Below are 19,713 nucleotides of genomic sequence, written 5' to 3'. Positions count from 1 at the left end.
GGGTCCCGGGCCGCGCGGCGCCTGGGCCCGCCCCCTCGGCCCGGCCGCCCGCCCCTCTCCGATGGCCTCTCCCCCCGGCCCGAGTGGAACGCCGCCGCCGCCGCCGCCGCCGCCGCGGCCCCCGCGCCCGCCCCGCGCCGCCTGAAGGCCGCCCGCCAGGCCCGCCCGCCCGCCCGCCGCCGCCGCCGCGGCCTGCCCGGGCCCGCCCCGACCCGACCCGCCCCGACCCGACCCGACGGGAGCGCCGCCGCCGCCGCCGCCGCCGCCGCCCCGCCGCCCCCCGGCCCGAGCCGCGGCCACTGCCCCGCGCGCCGTGTGCCCGTGCGTCCGTCCGTCCGTCCGTCCGTGCGCCGCGCGGCGGGGGCTCGGGGCGCGGCGGGGGCGGGGCCGCGGCGGGGCGGGCGGGCGCGCGGGCCCGCGGGGCGGCGCGTGGATGGATCCGCGCGTGGCCTGGATCCAGCCCGAGCAGAAGGGGCCGGCCAATGCCCTGTGGATGCAGATCTGGGAGACGTCGCAGGGCGTGGGCCGCGGCGGCTCGGGCTTCGCGTCCTACTTCTGCCTCAACTCGCCCGCGCTGGACACGGCGGCCGCGGCGGGGGCGGGGGCGGGGGCGGCGGCGGGGCTGGGCGGCGGCGGCGGCGGCGGGGGCCTGGCTGGGCCCGCGCTCCCCGCCGCGTCGCCCCCGCCGCCCGCGCCCGGCCCCGCCGCGCTGCCCCCCGCGCTGCTGACGGCGCTCGGGCCCGCGGCCGAGGGCGCCCGGCGCCTGCACAAGTCGCCGTCGCTGTCGTCGTCGTCGTCGTCCTCGTCCAACGCCGAGTCGGGCACCGAGAGCCCCGGCTGCTCGTCGTCGTCCTCCAGCAGCGCCTCGCTCGGCCGGGCGGGCGGCGGCGGCGGCGGCGGGGGCGGGGGCGGCGGGGGCGGCCGCGGCGGCGCCTTCTTCCACTTCGCCGACGGCCCCCCGAGCGCCCCCGGCGCGGCCAACGGGCACCCCGGGCCCCGCGGCCCCGCGCCCGCCGGCTCCCCGCCGCAGCACCAGTTCCACCCGGGCCGCCGGAAACGCGAGAACAAGGCCAGCACCTACGGCCTCAACTACCTGCTGTCGGGCAGCCGCGCGGCCGCGCTGAGCGGAGGGGGCGGCCCCGGGCCCCAGGCGCCGCGGCCCGGCACGCCGTGGAAGAGCCGCGCCTACAGCCCGGGCATCCAGGGGTGAGTGGGGGCCCCGCCGGGAGGCTGCGCGCCGGGAGCCGGAAGGTGGCCGAATCGTTGACTCGTGCTCTCCGAGAGCGCCTTTCGGGAAAGGATTCCTGGTGCTTTTTCTTGGGTTTGGTTTTTTTGGGTTTTGGTTTTTGTTGGTTTGTTTGTTTTTCCGGTACTGATACAATGTAACCAACAGGGAGTTTAGAAGTAATTTTTTTTTATTTTTTTATTTTTTTGGATGACGGCTTGTGCGTTGGCATTTAGTTTTAGGCAGAAATTTACGTAAAAAGCATCTTTTGCAGTCTTTGAAAAAAGCGTTAAATAGCACCCGGAAGGAAATAAAAACGTTTGCAGCACGTATTCTTCGGAAGATGCCACCCATGTTCTAAATCTTTGCATCTCAGTTTACAGGGGTTTACAAATCCGATTTAGCTTTAGTGCAATTACAAATGACAAGGACGGTTTGAGAAAGAAAACCAAAAACCTCAGGCTGGGGGGGGGGGGGGGGGGCCGGAGTGTGAGTTGAGGCAGTTCCAGGTGAGGCTGCGCAGGTGGGAATGCCACTTACCGAGCCCTTTTGCTGCCCTTTTCTCAGCACCTGCACACAAAGCACTTGTACATAGGTTTTGTGTATTTCGAGACTGAAATCATGAACTTTCATCGCAAGTTGCATGCTCTTTGAAGAACTATGTAAGGATTTTCCAGGATTTTTTAGGGTTTTTACAAATACTAAGTTCTATAAATCTGGCAATTGCTACATATTGAAGTTACTTCTTAAAGTAACTTTGTTTTCTTCTAAAACGTTCATTCAAGTTGGAAGATACTTAAGTTGGTACTATTTTAAAGCATGTGAGATATACCCTCAGAGCTCATGTCCTACAATTTGTTTCACCTGGTTTGAGTTAGAAGTGTTACTTTCTCTAAGTTCCCTGAAGCCCCCAGCTTGCATTTCAGTCCCAAGTGGGAGCCATTCTCCTCCCGCCTCTCTCTCTCTCCAGTCCTTACTTGTCAAACTGTCCAAGAAGAGGTGTTGGGGGAACTGATTCCTTGATGTATAGCATTCATACCTGAGTTCCTTGGTTTGGTGGTGGTTGGGGGGTGGTGGTGCAGGTTTCCAGCTGATCATGCCACCAGAACTGACTGTGTCTTGGCACTAGGAAAAGAAGACATGTGGTCTTCACTTGAAGAGCATTTCGGGGGTCCAGACAGTTCCAAGTCTTGTTTCTTCCATGAGCTACTAGGCAGTGGCAGCATCATGCCCTTCCACAAAAAATTCAGGCCCTGGAAGAAGCTGTTTCCTTGCCCCTGGGCTTCTAGTAAGCTTCAATATGTACGTGGCTGTTGCTCTTCTTTTCTCTTCTCTTCTCTTCTCTTCTCTTCTCTTCTCTTCTCTTCTCTTCTCTTCTCTTCTCTTCTCTTCTCTTCTCTTCTCTTCTCTTCTCTTCTCTTCTCTTCTCTTCTCTTCTCTTCTCTTCTCTTCTTTTTAGTAGAGAAAACACGAGTGGCCGGGCTGGGGTAAGGCAGAGGGGGAGAGAGAGAGAAGCAGCCTCCTGGGGCTTGATCCCAGCACCCTAGGATCTTGACCTGAGCCCAAGGCAGAAGCTTAACTGAATGAACCACCCAGGAGCCCCTGTTGTTTTTATTAGTAAACAAGCCCACCATGTACCACTTTCTTTGCTAGGATCTGAGGCACTGGTTGGCCTGGAAGAGGCGAGTTTCTTGATCCTGACTCTGAACCCTGCCCCTGTCCAGCACACACTAGCACGGTCTGTCCTGTGCAGGTGTGCCGACCTTCGCTCCTCCTTGTCTGTCTTTCATCAGATCCTCTGTACCTTCTCTTTATCCTCGTGCAGGTTTGTCCCCTCTGGTGGAGATTGCTCCAGTGGCCAGAGGTGGTCATCTTACACGCACTGTTGCTGGTCTCTGGGCCTCTCCCAGAACTAGCTGCCAGTGGCATGTTATGGCATGAAAGAGGGCCAGTGAGATAATCTCTTCCATCAGGTTTGGTTAGGTCCGACCCATTTAGAACCCTGTGATGGCACCCCGTGTCCTCTTGAGGTTAAAGACTAAAGCCTGAGACTCTTAGCCTACCTCTAGGGCGCAACTGCCTGGGGGTCTGCTGAGGGGTCCTACCCCGTCAACCCCTGCTGGCCTGTTAGAACTCTGCTCAGAGGCCACGAGGAGGGTTGCAGAGTAGGTTCTGAAGCAGTGGAGGTCCACATTTTAACTTACCTAAGTAGGGGCCCTGCAGTAATGCTCTTGGTATTAATGTTCCTTTTTTCTCCCTCTTTTGCTGCCCACCCTTCTTTCCTGTGTCTGTGGGTGCTGTGTACCGCTCCGGGTCTAGCCACTTATTGCCATCTCCGCCTAGAGGAGGAGCCTGCTAGGATTGCCTGCCGTGTGTCTAGGAGGGTGGGGTGCCTCCTATTGGTTTGCTACTCTGAATGCTACTAGCAGGCCACCGTTTCAGGAGGGACAGAGCAGAGGAATAGTAAGGCAGAGCAGAACTTGAGCAGTTGAGCTGTGTCTGTAGTCAGAGGTGGGAGATGGTTCTCATGATCTTTCCATCGAAGTTCGCTGGGCTTATTATGGCAGCTCATTTTTTGGTATCAAGAAATAGCTTTGTCTAGAACTTGCTCCTGGCCACCAGCTTACTCAGAGTGATGGGAAGACCACCACCGAGTGTCTGTAGTTTAGAAGGGGAAAGAACTGTGATGAGAGAGCCCTTAGCCTGGGCAGGAGAAAGGAAGCTTGTTGATGAGCAGCTGCGCAGATTTACCGTGCAGTCCCAGGACAGGCCATTCTGGAAGGACCGTGTCTGCTGTCCTCAAGAAAGGATAAGCAGTTCCCTGATGCTGTGGGAGGTTGAGTAGCATCAGCCAAAGCCAGTTGGGCATTTGCGTGGTACCCCGTGTAGCAACCTGCAGTGTTTGTTCTTTTCTGGGGTGGAGGACTCTGCCCTTAGAAACGTGACCAGTGGTGTGGCTTCAGGAGGCTGCCAGCCATCTCATCCTTGGCTGAGGTGAACGAAAAACAAGTGGAGGAGAGCAGGGATCAGGATGGGAACCCTCAAAGCAGTGAAGGTGAAGTGCTTGCTTTGGAGCCGCTCTAGTGCTGGTTCTATATTTTGGTTGGACACTCAAACTTTTGTTTTGGGAGCCGTGTGAAATGTGCTCTGTACCTGGGCTTAGAGACTTAGAGACGCGGGCAGGTGCAGACTGGCTCCTGGGCCCTGTGCGTCCCAACCTCTGGCCCCTGATGCTTTCACAGGCCCTCAACTCCACCACCCTGGCCCAGCAGAGTGCTGTTACTCTGTCCTGGTCAGTCCTGGCAGCTTCAGAAACCTCAGCTTCAAGGCAGAAGTCCCAGGTGAGGAAGGGTGGGAGACTGGATCCAGCTACATTGCTGCATCCTTACTAGTGCCCCGTAGAGCCCCGGGAAGAGCATAGTGAGAGAGAGGAGGCCCCCGTGGCCCTGGCCAGGTATCCGAGTGGGCTTTGGCCTTCTGCGGGTTGTCCTCCGGAATGCTGATAGCGTGTAGCAGTCTTGCAGCATCCTTTCTGCAGGTGCCTCAACAGTGTTTTAATTTTTGACATCATTGTACCCTCAAAGAAAATTCAGTTCTTCCTCTGGTGAGAAATGGACATGTGTCTTTCACAGGATGTGGTTAGCCACACCCCTCAGGACCCTAGGTGGTCTTACCCCATGTGGGTGTGTTCTCTTCACTCTGTTCCAAGAGTCGGAGCCTGGAGGAGGAGTGTCCAAGAACACCACCCCCCCTCCCCTCAACCCCACCCCCCATGCTTCCAGCCTGACTTGGCCCTTCCTCAAGTACTGTGCCTATGCCTCCCTTCCCCAGCACGTCCTCGTGGGGACCCAGTGGGAGGGCGCAGGTGAAAGCCCGGCAGGGCTCGTGGCAGACTACAGCATCGTCACTCCTGTACAGGCCTCGCTGTGTCTCCCACCTCTGCCTGTAAACATCGTGGGACACACAGGAGAGGTTATTGCGAGACCTGCCTCGTGAGGTAGTGGTGGCACACACAGGGAGTTGATTTCTCAGTGTGCGTCATTTGCGACCCCACGGGCGTGAGATTGTGGATGGAAACAGCAATGACCACACCGTGCACACGTTAGCTGCTGCACTGACCCCATGAAATTAGCTCCTATTTGGAGGTTCCTCCCCCCCTTAATAATAACATTGCTTGTTTCTGCCCAGTCTACCACGGCCTGTCACTGCCAGGTGAAATTGAAAATCTAGTGCAGGATGCTGGTCATGACGAAGTTGGGGAAGGTTGCGCCTAGTCACAGATAAACGTGACCAGGGGCACAGTTAGGACTGCTGACGGGTAAATATGACCAGGGGCACAGTTAGAGCTGCTGACACACTGAAAAGGGGTTGCTGCAGAAGAGGAGGGCAGGATAGATGCTCTGGAACAGGATTGGAATGTTAAACAGGCTGGAGGGGATCCTTGGGGAAAATAGAGACCTCAAATGTTTTTTTTGCAGAAAATGGCCTTGTTAACGCTCATGCTGTGGAAGTCAGAGTAGGGTGGAGTGGACCACATCTTGTTGCTGGGGGCTTGTGATGGAGAAGCAGTAAGCAGGGCTGTTTGCTTCTTAGAAATTGTGATCGAGTGCTGTTGAAAATAATCTTTAAGTGAATGTTTTAAAGTATCAATTTTTCATAACTTTAAGATTTGTTTTTCAGGGTAAAGCCTCAGACTTTAAGGTCACTATTTAATACAGAATTTTTGTCTCCCATTGTCAGTGGAGTCCTGTACCTGCGATGGGAGGAGGCATGATAGTTACCCCAGGAAAATGAGGACTTTTTGTGTGTTAGGGTAGGTCGGTATCGTTTAGGATCTGCTTTTTTAGTTATGGCATGAAAGAGGGCTGTAAACAAAACAAAACAAAACAAATAGCACACTGTGATGTTGAAGTTGAGAAACCTGCACAAGAACACAGCCGGACAGGTGAGGGGTCACGGTGTCATGCTCACTGGATCCCGAGGAGATTCCTGTTGGCCGTGGCTCTGGAGAGGCCGCTCAGAAGGCTCTGGTCTTATAAGGCTGCCGAGGGTGTGTGGCACCAGAGTAAAGGCGTAAAGGCAGGTGGGTGATCTTGGTGATTAAGACGGTTGCCCAAATCGCTTCTCGGCCTTTTGGCTAAGACGGTTGCCCAAGACACTTGCTCTCCACCCCCACCCCGTGCCAGTACGTGTCCCAGGTGAGGTGGTCAGGGGTGTATCTTTCTACAGTGTGGGACTTGCACTGCAAATTAAATGTCTTTCTCTGAGATTTCTGTCCTGCAATGGTAGTTTGTTGCTGTGTGACAAATGAGCACAAACTTAACGGTTTAAACCAGTACTCATTTACTCTTTTGTGAACTCTGCGTATCAGAAGCTGGGATAGCTGGTTGGCTTCCTGCTCAGGCTCTCACCAGGCTGCAGGCAAGGTGTTGGCTGCTGTGTTCTGGGCTGGAGCTCAGGGTCCTCCTGCAAACTATTCCTGTTGGCAGAATTCAGTTCCTTGCTGTTGTAGGACTTAGGTCCCTGATTCTTTGCTAGCTGCCAGCGGGGGGCCTGTCTCAGTTCCCTAGAGCCATCTCTGCCTTCGTTGACTTGTGGTCCCTCCATCTTCACACTAGTAACAGGGCTTTGAATCTCTCTGACCGTGTCCCTGCCAGCTGGAGGAAGCCCTCTGCTTTCAGGGCTTATGTATTCGCCTACCCAGGTCATTGTCTCTCTTAAGGGCATGCTATAGTACAGCATGATGACAGGAGTGATGATGATTTTGTCCTGGCCACAGGTTCTGGGGATTGGAGTGTGGAATATCTTCTGGAGGCTTCCTGCCTCGCATGGAGGTGTGCTCCTGTAGGTAATGAGGAGGATGTGGTTTTCTTTTCCAGCAGTTCTCTCCTTTGACTGGACTCCAGCCCATCATGATGACTCTGGTATTGCTGGTCCTGTCCTCTGGTTTTGTCTTCACAGCTGAACTCCGGCAACCAGAGTGACTAGCTCCCAGTGCTTTTCTGTGCCTCTCATAGGTCATCTAAGAGTGGTTTACTTGAAAGCCATGTGAATGAAAACATGAGAATGATGGCGATCAAAGAGTCCCATTTGTGAGACACCCTGCATTGGCCAGCTTAGGAAAGCTGTCATTCTTGTGTGTTGGGCAGGTAGGCGGGGATGCCAGGTGATTCATTCCAGTAGCCTCTGGAATTTAGGTGTAAGTACATAGTAGTCTGTCTTGGTTTGCACAAAACCCCACCAGTTGTATGGCAGCCCAAGTTAGTGGGAGAGCCCTGTGCCTCCTGCGGGCAGAGCAAGAACACTGCTCCGCTGCTCTTCTCTGGTCCCTTCCTGTGGAGTGACTGCTGCTCTTACACAGGTGACAGCTGACCCTTGTTCGTTCTCTCGCATCCCCTTAGGGCGAAGGGGCTGTGTCTTTGCCTGTACCCAGTGCCAAGCACGAGCTGCTGCTAGCTACCTCTGAGTAAGCGAGGAAGCTTCTGATGAACAGTGAATGAGCAAGCGAAAGGGTCTGCTAGCTTACATGAACACGGGAGGGGTGGCCAAGCTTCATGGTTTAAGTCAAATGCTAGAGGTAACTTTTGTTGTTTGTTTTGGAATTTTTGAAGCCTTGATTGCCAACTCTGAAGTTAGTTAAAAGCAGAATTTAAAATTGATTGCGGTTTATCTGCTTGTTTCTCCCAAGGAGTGCGGTTAAACCAGTTTTATACCTTGCAATGCAGAACTCAAAAGCAGAAAGCTATCAAAAAATTCTGTATTTGAAGGACATCACCATTTAGATTTAGTTGGTTTCTCTGTTATTATGAAACTAATACCTATCCAGGCGAAGTTAGAAAACTCTGGAAAGTATGAAGATACGTTGCCTGTCCTTCAGCCACCTGGTGGGTGTCCTGTGATCGATCACGCTAGGGGAGGCCTGAGCTCCATTTGCCAGAGAAAAGGAGGAGGCACCCAAGCTCCCTCCAGACACACCAGGTGTCTGCACAGAGGTTTGTCTGTTTCCACACGGACAGACGGGGCAGACTCGGTGGGAGCGTCTCTGAGGTTCCCGTTGTCAGAGAATGTCTTTCATTGTCAGCAACATGCCTTTTTATTGTGGGTTTGTGCTCTTTTTTAATTCCCAGATCAGCTGCTCTGCAGAACCATTTAGGTCCTCCTGTGGTTTAAGATTGGAGTTAATTTCCTAAGTGATAACATGTGGATGTAGGTGGTTTCTGTCTTTCTATATTGGAGAGAGATTTCAGGTGATCATCATGTTTCTGGAATTCTGTGGATCTGAAGCAGTGGCTAGGATGCAGGAGTCAAAGGGAAATGAAAAATCAAATCATTTCATTTTTGCTTAGAGCTCTTTGGCTGGCATGTGTCTCCCACCGTTTGGGAGGCATGCCTGTGGCCTTGGGCCTCCGTTAGCCTGCATCCTGCACCCCTGGAGCCTCCTTCACAGGCCTGTTTTTCACTGGTTGCATCATGGGTTCTGACTTCTGAGGCTCAGCTTCTCCACCCATGAAGCTAAGTGTCCGTACGACATCCCCCCCGGTAGGACACGCTACATAAAGGAGACTAGGAAGTGCCGTGCCGTGTGAATTGTCACGTGGAGGTTTGAGAAGGCCACTCCTTTTCTTCCTCTTTCTCCTCTCTTCTCTGAGGAAATTGAAACCAAAAATTAGGCGGGGCTCATTGCCAACTGGACAGATAAAAGCTTTTTGCTCTGAGTTTGAAAATACAACTTTCCCTCTCAGGCTAGAGCTTTTCTCTGAGAAACTGTTAAAGCCTAAAGTTCCAAGTCTTAAGGGACCAATGCGATGTTGTGAGGATACTTCTCCCTTTGAGTCAAGGCATCCTTTTCTGATTTTGAAAATCTAACCAGTGCCCACATAATGTGTTCTGTAGGTTTTAAATACATATCTTTCCAGAGCTTCTTAGGCCCTGCTGTCATATTTCATCAGGTGTGTCAGCATGTGTGACTTGTTGAAAGTTGAGGATTTTTTTTGTTGTTGTTGTTCTGTGCACTTAGTAGGAGTGGATGTTATTTCTCTGAGCCCTTTGCAGCTTCTAACTTCTGTGTACAGCAAAGAAAACAAAAGTAAGGGACAGGGCACTGCAGAGCTAGAGCACGCTGTCTAGCGGCTTGCTCTGTGAAGGTTGAAGAGCTCTGGTTTTGTGCGGTCCAGTACAGAGGCCACTAGGATATGTGGCCATTGAGCACCTGTCATGTGACTAATGCAACTGTGGAATTGAATTTTAATTGCATTTAATTTTAATGAAAACTTAAATAAATAAATAAATAATAAATAAATAAAACTTAAATAGTTTGGACAGCACCAACCTAGAGTAACTTTAGACTATTTGAAACACAGTGTTTGATTCAGTAACTGCTGCCTAAATAAATCCAAATGGGAACAACAGCAAAAGCTGTAGTACTCAGCAAGCCACCACTGGAAAGCTCTAGAACTGGTGTTTCTGAGTTTCTGGCGTATATTCTTTTCAAAGGGCTGCTGTTTCAATAGCACAGGAAGCATAGTATCGGCTCATGGCGGAGGGCAACGCGGAACAAGCTCGGTACGGCTCAGAGCATCTAGTCCAGCCTGGAGGTGGTGGCCTGGCGCTCCTGCCTACAGTCTCTTGCCGACCGCTCTTCTCAGGCACACAGTGGCTGTCACAGCTCCCAGGGCAGGGGCTCTACAGGGCTCTGCTCTCTGCATCACTTTCCTCCCTGTGTTCTTAGAGCAGGCTCAGGAAATGGGTAGCACCATTCCCCTTCAGCAGATAGAAAACAGACGCCTAGCCAGGCTCACAGCCTTCCAGCGCTGATGTCTGGGAGCTCCAGGCAGTGTTCAGTGAAGGAGAACTCTTCAAGACGTGCGGGAGGGGGGTTAGCAACTCCCAGCTTCAGTGAGTCTATAGAGGGCCCTTTGCTTTTTTGTTTTTCTGAAGAGAGGTCATATTAGGGGAGAGGGAGCACTGAGGTTCTCCTGTAAGGACTTGGACGGTCAAATGACGAAGATGCTGGAGGTGGGGTCGGAGGAGTTTTATGCCAGTCCTGCTGCCATAGTATGCTGAAACTCCTGCTTTCTGCAGACACTCCAGGACTGGCCTGGGAGGTGAGGTGGTCCTGAAGGGAGCAGGACTCCTCCTATCTGGATTTTTTTCTTACAAGTTGTTATCTAGGAAAAATGGAGTATTTGATGAGTTGCTATTGTAACTGAAGACTACGGAGAGATGAAAGCCGGACTAGTAAGCATTTGTTGACTGCCTCCCCCCATTTCTTCTTGTCAGTAGCTCGTTTTAAAGAGAGAGTAAGCTTTTGTAGATAGAACATCTTGCCCAAGGTGCAACCAGAAGATAGGAGAACTGTAGCTTCCCAGCAGGACCAGACACCAGCTTCCCTGCTGGACCAGACAGCCTGTGCCACCGCTGACTCCCCACGATGGGAACAGGTGTGCCTGAATCCAGAGCAAGAATCAGGAACATGGTGAACTGGCAGAGATGGGAGCCATGGTGCAACGCAGTATTTTGCTATAGACATCTCTGAATTTAAGCAAAGAAATTTTAAAAATTGAAGGACAACTCTGAAGAGATAGCCAGCATATAAAAGAGGATACCTTAGGTGGCCTGTGAAATGCGGAGATCCTAAAGTATTGTGATAAGTTATCTTGTGGAAGGAAATTGATGATGAATCAGTCTAGAGAGAATGTGGCTCCATCAGACACTGACTCACGGGAGACTGATGTACAGTCCTACGTGCAAGCATGATGTAAACAGAACATAGAACGGAGACCAAATCCCAAAGAATGGGAACCTGCAAGAATAGTCACAGGTTAAGGTTTGGAATGAACTGAAGCTTGCAAAATTGTTAAGAGTGAAAATGGCCTTATAGGAGTGCTTTTGGGGTAAGACTGTTGGAAGTAAGAAGTTTATGGTTGGGAAGATGGCCCCTTGTTCTCGGCACCTTCCTTTGCAGGTGGGTGCTTCAGCCTTCCTTTTTTCCTGTCAAGTGAGGGGTTTTCAGCACTTGTCACTGTCATCATCATCACTGGCCTGTTGAGCCCGCACCCCTGCATACAGCATCTTGGGCAGCCCTCCTGGTACGCGGGGGGTGGGGAGCATAGCACAGAGCAGAGTGGGCCCACTGGCTCACCCAGCTGGTGGGTGCAGTGCCGGTGTTGGATCTCAGGCAGTCTGATTCCACAGCACATTTTTTTTTTTTAAGATTTTATTTATTCATGAGAGGCAGAGGCAGAGACACAGGCAGAGACAGAAGCAGGCTCCATGCAGGGAGCCTGACGTGGAACTCGATCGTGGGTCCTCAGGATCACGCCCTGGGCTGAAGGCGGTGCTAAACCACTGAGCCACCCAGACTGCCCCACAGCACATCTTTTTAACCACTAGACATGTGGAGCAAAGAAGGGATTGTTCAAAGAGGTGTGGTAATAGGGAGAAAATAATTATATGAGTTCTCATCTCTGGGTAGAGGGACATGATCCTCTCAGGTTGCAGAGAGCATCGTGAAGTCATTGGGCTCTAAACAGTGCAGGTACCCCAAAATGGACATCTTTGTCCTGATCTCCCCAAGAGGAGTCTGGACTAGTTTCTCACAAACCAGGCATGAGGCCTGGTGCTTCACCGTGTGTTTCCAGAGTGACTTCTTTACGTGGTCAGTGATGCCACTACCGTGTGTGACACCGTGCATCTTTATAGTTCTGTGTACTAATTGCTAAGAGTGCTTTCTGTGGATTTCTAAATCATTATTTTCATTAAATGGATTTGTGTGTGTGTGTGTGTGTGTGTGTGTGTGTTTGTTTAAAAAAAGAAAGCTTCAAAATCATGAGTCTACCACCCAGAGATCGCCAAAGTGCTGTTAGGTGACTGTCGTTGTGGACCTCTCTCTAAGCCCATAGTGGATGGACACATGGATGAATCAGCAGGACTTCTTCTGTTACAATTCATGTTCTCTCTAAATACAGTTTGCTAAATTATTAATTTTGCTTGAAAGTGAAGGTAACATGGAACTTCCTAGATGGAAATACTAGTTTCTAGGAGGAATTGCTGAGACCAAGAATGGAAGAAAATGATGAAGGGCACCTGGGTGGGCCAGTCCATCAAGTGTCTGACTCTTGGTTTCAGCTCAGGTCATGATCTCAGGGTTGTGACATTGAGCATGGAGTCAGGCTGGGCTCTGGGGGGTGGAGTCAGCTTGAGACTCTCTCTCTCCCTCTTCCTCGGCCCCTCCCCCTCGGCTTGTGCTCTTGCTTGCTCTTTCTCTCTCTCAAGTGAATAAATTTTTAAAAAATTATTAAAAAAAAAAAAAAAAAGGCAGCCATCTGCAGGCCAGGAAGGGGGCTCTTGCCGGAACCTGACAGTGCCCAGGCCCTGATCTTGGACTTGCAGCGTCCAGAATTGTGAGAAATAAATGTCTGTTGTTTAAATTGCCTAGTCTGTGGTGTCCTGTTACAGTGGCCTGAGCGGACTAAAATAGCCTTTTACGTCCTGATTTGCGTTACATTATTTGTCACCATGAGTTAAGCGTTTATATTTTGTTCTGTAATTATAATTGCTGCCATTTATTGAGCCTTTCCGGAGTGCCAGGTCCTTTTCTGCATAATCTGTCGGGACTTATTAAATCTTGATGTCAGCACCCAGTGGGGCACCATCCGTATCCTGCTGGGTGTCTGACCCCGGGTGGCCTGGGCTCCTGGTGGCTCTGCAGTCCTGCCTGGACGCAGGAAACCAGTTTGCAGTTGATTAGTCTTGGTTTTGTCTTTACAGAGCCCTCATGCTCACCCCAGGCTCTTCTGGGATGCCATCAGATGTCTGGGTTCCCCGCATGGTCCCTGTTTCTGCTGGGCTTTGTTGAGGGGGCATCTTCCCTGCCAGAGCTCGCGGAGCCATCTCCTTGCCTTTGCGTGCTGCCGTGAGCCTTGCAGGGCGGCCTGTGTGCCACTCTGGCTGTGACCCCGGCCTCACTCCCCATCCGCTGGCCAGGGCGCCCGGGGCCTGAGCCTGGTGGAGCTCCTGGGGCCCTGCAGCCGCAGCCCGGGGCTTAGTCACCGGCTCTGCCCCTGGAGGCCTGTGTCAGTGTCTTCCTGCTGTGTGTGTTCGGTCAGGTTGTAAAGGGAGCTGATGGTGCTGCGCTCCCTGAGGCCCGCCCTGTGCCTAGTACCCGTCTCCCTGGCTGGGAATGTCGTCAGGAATCTGAGTCCCCCGTCGGTGAAGATGGTTCCCAGAGGTTAATTTCTCAGTTGCCTTTCCGAAGCCTTCCTCCTGTCCACGCTGGCCCTGGGAGCAGCGTCTGTCTCAGCATGGGCCCCTGATGTCACTCCTGCTCGGAGTGGAGCTGCACCCACAGGGCAGGCTGTGCCTTGGCTTTAGGGAGGCCGCCCCCCCCCCCCCCCCCCCGCCCCCAACCGCCCTGCCAACCCATTCTCAGTTGTCTCCCTGTTACTGGCAGCGTGTCTGTCCCTCCAGGGGGACCTCTTCCCCTCAGATGACCTGAATCCTTTTCTGTTTCCTCTGCATTCATCTTGTTGAGCTCGGCTCTTGTTGCTCCAGCGCGCGGGGCGTGTTCCTGTTCTGCTACTTGTCATGGGGGGAACCCCGATGTTAGTGACGTGTCCTGACTGAGGTTGCTTTTCTGTTGAATGAGGCCCCATAGCAGGTTTTTCCCGATTTCAGCTTTTGTGTTTCTTGCTGCTGGGTTTATTGTTTCTGTTGTGTACTGTTCCTTTTCTCTTTCTCTCTCTCTTTTTTTTTTTTTTTTTTTGCTGTGGTGTGTTCATGGGGTTGCTGCCAGGGCAGACCTCACAGGCTGCCTTTATGCTGATGTGGCATACGTGTGTTCCTGCTGTGCCCTTTCCACCTCGCTGGGAGATTTCAGCCTGGGCCGCGGGCTTGAAAGGCTGGCTGCATTCTGGGCTGGCCTCTCTGGGACCTGGCAGCCCCATGGGTGGAGAGTATGGGCTTGGGGCAGCTGGCAGGCACCTGTGTCAGGGCCCGAGTCTTTCTAAAGGGCCTTGGCTTTCTCAGGCCTCTTTGGTCCTCTTCTTCCTGGCCACTGGGCTTCTTCTGGAGCCCGACAGCCTTGTTTGAAGTTGGCCCAGGGTTGCTGCACCCCAGACCCAGGCACCCCTCTTCCCTGGGCCATTGGGCTTCCTCCCAGTACCTGAAGCCTCCCGAGCTCATCTTTGCTGTGGGGGCCTTGGGCTGCTTACCCTTTTGCCAGGATGCTGTCCCCCAACCCTTGCATGTCTGGCTGCTGCTTGCTCTTCCATCAAGGCTCCAGTACCAGCTCCTCACCACCCCAGCTGTAGATGGCTGTGGGTCACCATTTGAAGGCTGCATAGTGCACTCTACTTTTTTTGGTTATTATCTCCCCTCTCCATGCTGCCCTCGGCCCACTCCCAAACTCAGAGCAAGGGCCTTACTTACTTTGTTGTGCTCGCTACTCCGTAGCCAGTATCAGAATAGTGCTTGCTACATAGTAGGTCTACAGGAAATCACTGTAGAAAGATGAGTCACACCTGCTTTCTGCACTTTCATATTGACTTAAACCTTGGATCCGTTAAGTCCTTTCCCATTCTTATTCCAGTAGTGTTTTCCTTTCTCTTAAAACATTTCCCAGTCATCTTGGTGGGGCCTTGGGAGGTTGGTGAGTGCTGGCCCCCCTCCTGAGACTTTAAGAGGTTGCCACGTCTAGTTTGTGCCCAGGAGAATTGGTGCAGATGACTTGTTTCCTCCTTAAACTGGATGGAAACAATCCTGGCTGATTGAATGAAAAGTAAACACGTGATAGTTAAAAGTTATATTAGTTTTTTCTGACAGTGTAAATTGAATTTTACCTGTACAGATACTGGGTTCAGTGAAGTGAGGTCAGTTCATTGCAGTAGACTTCCCAGATGTTACTGCACTAGTGTGCGGGGCACTGGCTCCCGCTGTGTGCATGTCTGCGGGCCCCATGGAACTGGACATAGGCTCTTCCAGGTGCTCTTCGAGTCTTGGTGACATGGAAGGTGATTGTCATGTCTTCTGTCGGGGCGCTGGGATGCCTTGTCCCCTTAGGACGGCATCACCAGTAGTGAGACTGCTCGTGTCTGGCATCTGATATCTCTTGAGTGGTCAAGGCCAGGGAGGGAGCCCGTGGGAACGGAGCAGCTTAGGGAGGTGGAGGCAGAGTGTGGAGATTCCAGAAGCCTGCAGGAGGCAGACAGGGAGGGGCGGTTGGTGGGAAATGGAAGCTCCAGGGAGTGCTTTGAGCATCAGGAGCCAACAGTAGAGGTGCTGCCCTGCCTGAGCTCTCTATGCGAGACATGCGTCTCTGGAGGCGCTTTAACTGCTGAGCCTTCCATAAGGAGGGGTGATGATGGTGCTTCTCAGGATCATGCTCAGTGAAGTGTGTCGTGCAGTGCCTGGACAGAGCCAGCAGGTGGTAAATGTCAGCTAATAAGAAGAATATTGATATGATATGATCACCAACGAATGACAGGCTTTTTCCTGTAGAGTCTAAACGTAGCCTTCGAATCTTACTCAGCACAGCTCTTTGGCAGTGGTGCTGTGATGAGAGTGGGCCCCTAGAGAAGGCCTTAACAGGGAGCTAACGCTCTCCCTGGTGGGATGTAGCCAGAGAGAGTTGGGGTCCTTGAGAGAACACCCCCTTCCTCAGAGAAGTCTCCTCAGGCTCATTCTTCTGCATCTGCAGAGGATTTTCTGGGATTGTGGGGGTGGTGTTTTCAGGAGCCCTGTCTGTTGTGGGAGTGAATGCTGCAGTCTAGAGTAGCTTCCTGAACTGGTGGCTTGGGTGGCACTAGAACCAGAATTTTAGGGTTGAAGGGGCCTGTAGCTTGCTGGACCTCTATGCTGAGCCATCAGAGGGGTTCCCTGGCCTCTATGGTCCTGGCCTAGCTCACTTGTGGGCTGGGACGGAGCCAGGAGATGCCCCTGCTGGAGTGCCCCTAACATAGAAGCAGGAGACCAGAGACTTAACACAAGCAGAAATGTCTGTCCTGTGACCTTTGGAAGTAAAGTAGTATCAGTGAATGAAACCAAAGTGATTCCTTTTTTTTTTTTTTTTTTTTTTTTGGATGGGGGTGTTATGATTATAAAAGCAATAATATACTTATTGAAGAAATTTGGGAAATATGGAAGAGAAATTACCCATAATTTTCCTGCTAACACTTGAGCATATTTCTTTGTATGGTTTTTAATACTACTCTCAATACATTATACAGGTATCATTTTGTATTTATTTAAATCTAATTCAAGATAAAGTGGTTCCTTCAGTCATCAAATAGCTCTTTTAAACAATTAAAAATATTATACAAATGTACATGATCCTCTAAATAGAATTATTACATTTATGACTTTTTGCTCTTTATAAAGGGACCCACAGTGAATTTCTGCACATGTTTCTCTGTGCCAGGTCACCTGAGTGTGTGACTTCCTAGCTTTGTGGCTAAACACTCAAGTTCCAGAGCTACGCAGCTCTGGGTCTGAGTCTTGGCTGCATGATCTTGGGCTGGTTACCATCTGCCTAATGAATACTTAGCTTTTTCATCTGTAAAATGGAGACAGTAGCATTTGCATTGGAGACTATTTGGGGGGCTCTAATGAAAATGCCGGTAATGTGGCTGGTGCTGTGTAGTGTTCCAGAATACTAATGTTTTCAGACTCTTAAACACTAATCTTCCTTACAAGATTATCCCAGTTTGCCTTCCCATTGAGGGTAGGGATCTCTGGAAAGATGACAGATCATACAGCTATTTTAATTTCAAAAATGATGTAGCTACTTGAGCTAGCAAACAAGGCTCAGGCTCTGACTTTTCGACATGGCTGTGTGGTTCCCTCTGAACCACCTACAGGTGGCTGCAGTGGTTGGTAATTGTGCTGTGGCTGCCATGCATGGCTTGATGGTAGGTGGCCTGAGCCAGCACAGAAGAAAGCCAGCACCGTGAAGAGCCTTCTGGACCTCTCCTTGCACCCCAGCTGCTCTCCTGGCTGTGAGCTCCTCCATAGGCTTGAAGGTCCTGGATTGCACTGTGGTCTCTCTAGGGCACCAGTGTCAGGAGACTGAGTCCTTTGGTCATTTTTGCTGCATGATGGGTTGTGGACATGCTAAAAGCAGGTGGTTTTTCTCCAGCTGGTACCTGCGGCATGGGGTGGTTTTGGGGGTTATAATGCAAAAGTGTAGTACTACTAATTCTATCACTGGACTGTCTACTGACTCAGGTTGTGAAATGCTGGGTTAGCTTCATTCTGGTCTGTAGGAAGCTCTCAGGTGCCTCACTGGTTCTCTCTCTAGAAGCCATATCTGAATGTCCTTTCTTCTCTAGCAGTAGATTCATAAGAAATACATTAAGTATTTTTGTCATGGCTTAATGATAAGCTTTTGGTGTCTGAGTTCTTCCTGTTCTGAGGCGAAGACTCCTGTGGTTCTTTGGTCCCTGGGCCTTTGCTTGGCACTTACAGCATCCTTGGGTTTGCTTTGCTAAGGTAGAAGAGTATCATTTCCTTTGCTGGCCTTCAGTTTAGGTTCTGAAAGGCCCCAGACATCTATCTGAACCAGGGTTGAAAGTTACCCAGGAGGGGTTTTGGAGGGAAGGGGATGAAGAGCTCACTTTTACTGGGAGCTAAATGTGCATGGGCCAGAGTTATAGCATTGATGATTCCAAATGCAGAGCCTTTCTGACCTGGCTGTTTTGTGAATGCTAGATGATTTTAGCTTTTTCGATCTGGGTTGGCCCTGGGTCATAGCAGCTGTGCCTTCCCAGTCCATCTTGCCTACTCCTACCCCAAAGAGGTACCCTCCTCTTCCTATCTGTTGCTCTCAGTCCCCTCCCCTTGTGGCAGCTTCTCCCAAGGGCCTCACTCTTCCACTAACATTTTAAAAGCACTTGCAGGGGTAGCTTTGTTCAAAGCCTGCCTGGAGAAAGATGTGTACACAGGTAGGTCTCCGGAGTAGAGAGATGCTCAAGTGCAGGCCTTTACAAAGCAGCCTGATAGGGCAGCTGCCACATTAACAACATAAGTAGAGGAACGTTCTGGAAACAAACTGGGTTCTAATTGTAGTTTCAGGTGTTTTCATTCCATTTTTGAGCTTGTATTAAAAAAAAAAAAAAACTTTGAAGGCCTTCCTCAAGGTTTTCTGAGTAATTGGTGCGCAGATATTAATTGCCTTGTCACGTAATTAAAAATAAATAAAAATGATTTGTAATTAGTTCATTAACTGTATCAACACATGGGTAATTTAAAGAAGATCGTTCATGCCTGAAAATAGAAACAGCCATTCCCTCATGGATGTCTGCACTTGCCGCAGGCTCAGCAGTGGGTACTTCCTGATTAGGGTCTGTGCTGCGGGGTGGGCATTCAGGTCCTCACAGCTCCCGTGGCTAACTCTACTTGGTTTCACTAAGGCATTGTTTGGGGCAACAATCTAGACCATGAATGTTGTGGAGCCGAGGGGAAGGAGCTCCAGTTTCTGAGAAACCTGGCTTTTAATGCCTTGAAAGGCTTTAAGAAGAGTTGGGGGATCGGGGGAGATGGAATCGATTAACAGTCGAAGGTAGTTTCTGGTATTTTCTATTGTATTTTGCATTGTGATGGAAAGCTTGATTTTTCCCAGAGCGTGTGAATTGACCAGGTTCGTGGGGGGCGTTAGGAGTTAGCTGACAGCATGGACAGGGACCATGGGGACAGGGGAGCCCCGGGAGCCAGTGGTCAGGGTTTAAGGTCTCAGTGAGCTGGCAAAGGTCCAGCGTGGTGACCCTTCACAGCATGGCTTGTATTTAGAGGGTTCAGGGACCAAAAGCTGGAGGCCTTGCTGGAGGCCATGCAGGTGTTCATCTGCCTTCCCTGTTCCCCTAAAACAATGAAGACTAAAATCTGACCTCTGACCATGGTTTTCTGTAGAAGAAACGCTGGGATTTAAAATCGAGGGGAGCAGGCAAGCATCATTCACCTATAGGGAAAGGTGTGTTTCCTGTGCCCCCCCTTTCTTCCCATGGGGTTTTATTTAAAATACAGTACTTTGTCTTCACTTCAGGCATCTTTTTTACCTGCTGTAGCGTATCTTCCTGTCCTTGGTGGGAACAGAGAAGTCACCTTTGGGCCACTTGCAGGTTGTGCCAGGGCTGGGGTTCGAGGGTTAGGGGGCTGAACGCCCGAGTGCCCCCAGTGAGGGTGCAGAACCAGCCAGCCCTCCCTGGCTCCAATTCAAAGTTAGACAAAATTGAGAGCCATGTAACCCCACCAGCTCAGCTTCTGAAATCAAAAATCCCCCTCTTGCAATGGGTTGTCTGTGTTCATCAATAGCTCTATTAGCTGTGAAGTCAGATAGTTTGGTTTGCTAACTGAATAACATTTCACCTTTTAAATAGCCCATGGAGTTGGGTTTCATAAATATTTATGGCAACCATATACCAGGTGCTCATAAGAGAGACACTAAATCGTTGCTGACCGTCATCATTTGGTACTAAAAGCAGAAATTAATTTGGAAT

The 19,713-nt window shown here is 51.2% G+C and overlaps 1 protein-coding gene across 2 annotated transcripts in view; it reads left to right on the top strand.

Moving 5' to 3' along the window:
* Nucleotides 1-401: 401 nt before the first annotated feature.
* The window catches only part of TENT4A (terminal nucleotidyltransferase 4A), a 42,103-nt gene continuing 22,791 nt past the window's right edge, over nucleotides 402-19,713 (top strand). The window contains exon 1 of one of the 2 annotated variants that reach the window (XM_035710398.2): nucleotides 402-1,206. In XM_035710398.2, coding sequence (XP_035566291.1) covers nucleotides 434-1,206 — 773 coding nt within the window. In that variant the 5' untranslated portion in view covers nucleotides 402-433. The remainder of the gene's footprint in view (nucleotides 1,207-19,713) is intronic. The other variant, XM_035710397.2, reaches the window with a different exon arrangement.

This window comes from Canis lupus, chromosome 34 (assembly GCF_003254725.2).
Source record: "Canis lupus dingo isolate Sandy chromosome 34, ASM325472v2, whole genome shotgun sequence".
Lineage (NCBI taxonomy): Eukaryota > Metazoa > Chordata > Mammalia > Carnivora > Canidae > Canis > Canis lupus.
This window is presented reverse-complemented; position numbering and strand designations above follow the sequence as displayed.